Source organism: Paramacrobiotus metropolitanus, unplaced genomic scaffold (genome assembly GCF_019649055.1).
Source record: "Paramacrobiotus metropolitanus isolate TYO unplaced genomic scaffold, Prichtersi_v1.0 Parri_scaffold0000387, whole genome shotgun sequence".
Lineage (NCBI taxonomy): Eukaryota > Metazoa > Tardigrada > Eutardigrada > Parachela > Macrobiotidae > Paramacrobiotus > Paramacrobiotus metropolitanus.
The window spans coordinates 1-7,073 of record NW_026570607.1 but is presented as its reverse complement, the minus strand read 5'-3'; the positions used below and the strand labels follow the sequence as shown (position 1 = coordinate 7,073).

Below are 7,073 nucleotides of genomic sequence, written 5' to 3'. Positions count from 1 at the left end.
AGATAAGAAGAAGAAGAGCGGTGACGAAAGCGATAGCACAAGCACCGGGAAGAAGAAAAGAGATGAACCAGCGTCGCATGATGTTGAGATATTGGACGAGTCAGTCGGCGAAGTTGAGGAAAGGTCATCGACACCTACGACTTCAAAGAAAGTTATTAATTCGGCTACGTCAGAACCGTTAAAGCCCAAAGGAAAGGTCATAGCAGTGAAACAAATTGTCCCTATTGTCATTTCCGCATCCACGCCAAAGGAGCGCAAGGACAAACAGATTCGCGAAAAAGCGAAACGGGAGACGTCGCGTGAATCGGAGGCATCGGAAGTGAGCCTTCCAAGCACTTCGACGGTTAGTGCGAGGTCACACACGGACTCGAAAACGACACGATCAAGAACCACTGAACCAAGAAGCTTAGCGGAAGCTCTGGATAAAGGGAAAAAAGCAAAGAGCGAACCCGTTAAGACCAAAGGAAAGGGCAAGACAGTCACGAAAATCGATGCATTAGCGACGGTTAGTTACACTGAACCAGATGGAGAGAGTGAACTGGACTTCACCTCAGACGAAGAATTTGATGGTCCCGATGATGATGATTTGAACACGGTCGATGAAGTAATCAAAGCGTATAACGGAGCTGAAAAGAATTTCACACGAATAAGAACGGCATCGGTGACATCCAAATTTAAAGCAGGCCTGAAGACGTATTTGAAGAAACAACATCGTAGCTTCACTAAACAAAAGTTCGACGTCGTATTGGAATTCGCGCGGAACGCAGGAAAACTTATACAGAAGCACCCGAGTTTTTCGTATGGGGCCAAGTTGTTCAGACCAGCCAGTTCGGATAAAGCGCTGACAACTCCGAATGAAGCGGTCCCAATGCGAGTAGAAAGGGCAATCGCGGGAATGACAAGCCCATTAGGGTCAACGAGTCACCGGATCAGCCAATACATCAACGCAGTTTGGAACGATGGGAACGGGATGATAAAGGAGATCGACACGGCTACCGAACGCGTACTGCCAAAGTTAATTAAACAGAACGTCCTTGCCACGACAAACGCACATAAAGGACACCCGATCCGATACACGAGAGTTGGTCTAATACCACCGGAAAGACAGATCCACTGTAATATGTCCGACAGTCGGATATGGAAAAGGTCACAGTTTCATCGAAGACAAAAGGCCCAATGGATTCGGAATCGGAAAGCGACGACGACGCTACTATAACGGCTCCTTCTGGACTTACGACAGAAAAAGACGAACAGTCGAAAGGTCCGAAGACATCTGAAACTACCGCAGAAGTTCAACCGAAAGGTCATGAGGCTTCAGACAAACGGGAGAAAGAAAAGGTCATGCTCCCGATGGATAAGGCAGCGGCAGAAGCTGAAGCGGATTCGGCGCGACAGGTGTTTTCATAAATCACTGTTCATACCATTAAAGGAGGTCTTTGAGAAGGAACGATCCAAGTCGGTCGGCGATCTAAAAGGTCAAGAGACTACGCCACAAGAGGAAAAGAAAACAGTTGAACCGAAATCGGCGGGGTCATCATCAGGATCACTGGCAAAGCTGAGGATCGACGAGACAGCGACGGCTGACCCAACGGACTCGACATCCTCCCAGAAAAGTAGCGGTACACCGGCAAAGGAGGCTACAGATTACATGTTAGGGCCGGCATTGGACGTGAATAATCGTACATGGAACGAAGTCCAGAACGCGCTCCAGATCATCCGAGAAAAAGAGATGCTTGGTACAGATCTGAAGAGACAAGTGGCAATAAATTCAAACGGAAGGTCGTCACTTAACATGACTGAACGAGTCTTGAAACGAGCTTATAAGGAAGGAAAGTTGGGATGTAAATATAACAAGGACAACAAAGTCGTCTACTACCTTCCGAAACAGGGCACGGAACGAATGCCCAGACTTAAAATGGAACTGGAGGCCTGGAAGATAGCCATCACAGATGTGGCTCTGGACGCCATTGGCGGTACCAATGGGGGCGTCATGGAATGACCTTTCGAACTTCATGGCCGTCAATTCATGAATTGGGAGAGCTGAATATTGAAAGCGATAAAGAGTGGATTAAGAATGCCGTTGAAGCCTTGATCGCGGACGAAGTGCTTCATCTTAACCCAGATGGTCGAATTGATTTCAAGCCGTATAAACCATCGGCGAAGGAATCCGGAGTAAACGGGATGAGTGTAATATGCAGCGAGTAATGAACCCTGCATATTACAGAAAAAGCATAAAACAGTTTAAAACGAAAGAGAAAAGTGTTAGGAAAGGTCAGCTTGAAAGCAGTACTAGGACTAATAGAAAAGGTCACAGTAGTCAGAGAGTGCTGATAACGTGAGAAAGGTCACCACGTTACAGTGATAGAAAAGCCAGCAGGAGCTAGGAAAGTCTCAGCTCAGTAACGGATAGGCGTAAAAATGATAGAAAGCCTTGATAACGGATAGGAATGGAAAGGATTAACGTGGAAAGGTTACTATGATGGATTATTTTATAATTGCAGATTGAAGAAAAAAGATGGCACAAAAAGGTCAAGCCACTCCTAAACGTTCAGGAACGGCGGCAGACATCGATCAGTTTACGGGCTATAATCCGAAGTGTCCGGACTGCTTAAGGAACAACAAAAAGGTTGATAAGAAATTCCCTTGCTACACTTGCATTCACAAGCTGGAAGACCCACATACCGTCTCACTTGTTGGAGTCTCGGAAGCTAAACGTGGGAACTTGGACGTTTCGAAATCTCATAGCGCAAGGAATTACGGCAGCATCCCAGTAGAAGAGCGAATGCTATTCGAAGATCGTTATCGAAGCGATCCGGAACAATGAACCTGGTTGGGATGACACCTTGGAGCCGTTGAAGTGTCCACAAACAGACGCATATCGGAAGAAGTTTGAAGAAGACCAAGCGAAGATGCGAGCTCAGCAGATGGAAGACGAAATCCGCGCGAAAATTAATGCGGAAAATAAGAGAGCAAGTGAACAGGCTGCACGAGAGGGGCTGCCCAGCACATCGAGTTTAGTTGCACCTACGGGCATGGCCAGCCTTAACGAAGACGAAATGCAACTTGTACGACAGTCACTTATCATACAAATTGAAACGTTAACGAAAGATCCAGCTGCCATGTCAGACGAGGTATTCAAAATGCTGTTGCGGGAGAAGAAACGACTTCAAGACGGGTTCGCGCCGGCACCCTACATAAAGAAGGAAGTCGAAAGACGTATGGATGACCTACGTAAATCTCGCCGAACCGAAAGCGATGTGCTGCAAGCATTCAGAAATTTTAAACGGGACGAAGGCTTTATACGACCACGGTCGCCCCCGCATAGAGAAAGGTCACGCGGACATTCACGAGAATATGAGCGAACTTCTGAACGACAGAGAGAAAGGTCACGCGAACACTCTCGTGAAAGGACACGTGACTACTGCAACGAAAAGGTCACGCGAACGTTCTCGCGATAGAGATTACCGTGGCGGAAGAGGATGGGTGCGCCATGGAGACGAAGTTACAGAAATGAGTATCCAAAGGAAAATCGATACGGCAAAGATTTTGGCGGCGACGAGAGAACGTGAAGAAAAACGGCGTGCGGAGACATTCCGTACAGAGCCTGAAAAGCAAGGGCATCAGGTGCCGATGGGAGTCGCATTCCGGAATCGTAACGTCAGGATGTCAACACCCGAAAGGTCATGGGATAAAAGACGTGAACATACGCGAAATCGAACGCCTGACCCACAGGATAAGAGATGGCAACAGAGAGCCGCATTTTATGCGACCTTTGACTCGGGCGCAAGTAAAAGGTCATCAAGCACTGAACGGGAAGATTCACCCCCAAAGTATCAGCGGGTGGAGTCAGTGGTTCACGTTGTGGATCCAATTGTGAGTGCCGTACAAGAGGATGACGCGATGGAAGGCACTGGCTCAGTTGTCGAAACCACGTCTCAAGAGAATGTGACTCACCGACGAAATGTGATCTTGGATAGTGACCTTCAACCGGTTTCATCAATGAGGGATGAACCGTCGCAGCCAGCATCAGCAGACCGACGTGAACCGTCGCAGCCAGTATCAGCAGACCGACGTGAACCGGAAGGTCAAGGCGAACCAGATAATCGTCGCCAAGGTGACCAGCGATTAAACTCCAGATTTAATAACCGACAACCAGAAAGTATCGACATGGAATACAAGACGACTGATATTGATGAACAAACGGTCGAAATTTGTCGATACTTTGGACTTGAGCCGGATTCGGTTGAAGCCAACAAAATTGGCACAATTCTGAGACAGTTGAGCCAATTCCTACTAGACTCGGGTTATGCGAGAGAGATTAAACAAGGAGTGGAACAAGGACTTTTCCGTCGGTTATTTATCCACCGCGATTCAGTACGGGACTGTTATCTCCCTATCCGACGGAATGGGCTACACAGTTTGGTGGATTTAAGTTTACTGGATGTACCGCTGGATACAACTGACCCAATCGGGATGACACAGTTCTATTACAGAGACTATCCCGAACGACAAGAATACGTGGCTCAGTTCGTTTTACGACATGTGAATCCAGCTTTCAAGTTGCTTGCAGCAAGGGCATCGATAGGACTACAGGTGGATCCTAAGGACTATGCCGCAAAAAGGATGGGGCAAAAGGTCTTTGCCGCGAGACTGGTACATTATAAGACACAGAATCAATTGGTGTCTAATACTATGAAGGACGACATTCCACCGTTCTTCCGAGCTCATGTCGCTAAATTGGGACAACCGATGGAACATATCAGCATAGCGCACACAGCTCGAAAGGCGCTGAAAAAGTGTAAGACACGAATGGAAAAGGGTAACTTGACACAGCGCCACGCATCCCAAGTAGAGGAAAGGATTAATAAGATCAAAGATTCTCTGGGAAGTGACTACGTTGAACCGGTGGACGGAATCGAAACCTACATTGATGAATTCTTAGCGAAGAAAAGTGACCGTCGCCCGGACCGTGCGCCTAACCAGATGGGACGACGCGGTATCCGAAACCAACAGCTGCGGGATAATCTCGCCGACGTGCAGCGTCGATTGGCGGAAGACCCTGATAACCGAAGACTGCGACTCGAAGAAAATGACGCACGCCATCGACTTGAGGCGGTTAAGCGAAGTCGCCAAGGTAAAGGTCGTGGCCAGCGCGAAGTCGACCCGACAAAGGTCATGGAAGTTGACTCGACGGAACCAGTTGACCGAACTTCCGATCGAAACCAACCGGAAAGCGCTAAGAAACGCCCGCCGAGAGATGGCGAGGGCGATTCAAACGAAATGGAATAGTGTTGACCTTTAGGATCACACTATTGAAAGGACGTCTACGGCATTTGTCGGTACGTCACAAAAATGAAAAACAGTGTTGTATAAAGGGCGTGACATTTGACAGGTTAACATTAATTGTATTTGTGTATTTGTTGTTTGCAGCGTTTATAGCACAGAATTGCCTAAAAGAAATCATGTGGAATATCTATTGGGGTTGAAATTGATTCGGTCTATAAAGCCGGCCCCAAGGGAGTAGTTACGGCAGTTAGCCGGCCCTCCTCTCTAAGCGACTCAGTGTTATAAATTGACAAGAGAAACTACGGTAATCAAGCCGGATCTCTTGAATACGAACTGGGGCCACAAGCGGCGAAAAAGAGAAAGACAACAGGTGGAATATTGATGAGGTTAACTTAATGCGGCAACCAGCCGGCCTCATTAGAGTTGTTACGGTGAACTGTGCCGGCACTCTTTTTAGGCGATTCAGTGTCGGAATTAAAACGAGAAAAACTACGGTAACCAAGCCGGATTTCTCGTAGTAATGTTAGCCACAAGCGGCGAACAAGAGTAAAAGATTAAATGTGGAAATTTCATGGGGTACACTCAATGCGGTAACTAGCCGGCCCCATCAGAGATGCTACGGTAAACTTGCCGGCACTCTGGCCGCTCGAGGCATACTGAAGTTGGATGTGCGACGGAAAGGTCAAACTGCAAGTTTTACCAGGGAGGCAAGCGAAGAAGTGCTTGAAAGCCGCAGAAAATCGGCTAAGTTCCTCCATGACCTTTAATGGAAGTTTTGACGAGTGGGATGACCTTTGGGATCATCAATTGCCCAACAGAGTCACCGTATCGGAATTCAAGTCGCATGACCTTTGGGACCATTAACCCAAAACAGTCGCACATCTCAACGGATCATCTCAACAAAGGATGACCTTTACTAGGGAGGAAGCGAACTACGCTTGTCTTCATTGACGTCCCTCCATGACCTTTATTGGATTTCATTTTGAAGTCGTACGAATGATACGCACCATATTCCAAAGATTGAAGCAGTATTCCTAAGTCGTACTTGATACGCACCTGATTCTCAAGCGGATTGTGATGAAAGTCGCATTATGGATGCGCAGGATTGCTCAACAGAGCGGAATGGGCCAAGTGCGGAAAACGGTGGACAGGACCTGTGACCTTTGCGAGTCAGAAATGGAGGATCCTAGTCTACAATTTGATTAATACTTTTGTTGATCTGTTACTGTTGATCTGTTCCTAATGATTTGATAGTATTTTTATAATTGGATCTCTTTATTTCACATTGTATTAAACAGAATTGTGCCTTTACGGAATTGATGTGATAAAATGGATTAAGAGAATTCGATGTTCTTGAGCACGCACAGACACCGGCGACCGTCGTTTTCGTGGATTCGGGAGTGTGTCCAGCCTCACAGGAGCTCGGCATCCCCCCAGAGGCATGTGAGCGGGGGTTCACTAGCGTTCACGTCCGCAACGCTACGCCACTGGATTACGTGTCTGTGTTGTGTCTCTTTTGATTGGCTTGAGTTGTGTTAGTGGGCGCGGCATAGCACGTGCTGCACAGTGTTACACACTGTTGAATGGGCTCCACGCTTTACGATCGAGCTGCGCCGATCATTATTGATTTTCTGTTCTCCAGACTTTTCAATATTAAAAAGTCAGCGATTTACGGTGCGACGTTTGTGTTTCCGCATAGCTCGCGATCCATATCGTATCGCTCGCTTCCACGGGATCTATTCCGTTTAGGTCTCCGTATCTGGATCACTGTTGGATCTAGCATTAGA

At 47.3% G+C, this 7,073-nt stretch overlaps 1 protein-coding gene across 1 annotated transcript; it reads left to right on the top strand.

The window, feature by feature from the left end:
• Positions 1 to 3,546: 3,546 nt before the first annotated feature.
• Positions 3,547 to 6,140, top strand: LOC129602291 (uncharacterized). Its single transcript, XM_055501289.1, has 2 exons — positions 3,547 to 5,339; positions 5,431 to 6,140. The coding sequence occupies exon 1, from the start codon at positions 3,631 to 3,633 to the stop codon at positions 5,287 to 5,289; it is 1,659 nt and encodes a 552-aa protein (XP_055357264.1). The 5' UTR covers positions 3,547 to 3,630; the 3' UTR covers positions 5,290 to 5,339; positions 5,431 to 6,140.
• The last annotated feature ends 933 nt before the right edge of the window (positions 6,141 to 7,073 follow it).

Bases quoted from the DNA above. Each gene is read 5' to 3' on its own strand.
- LOC129602291 (XM_055501289.1), top strand. From the start codon at position 3,631: ATGGGAGTCGCATTCCGGAATCGTAACGTCAGGATGTCAACACCCGAA.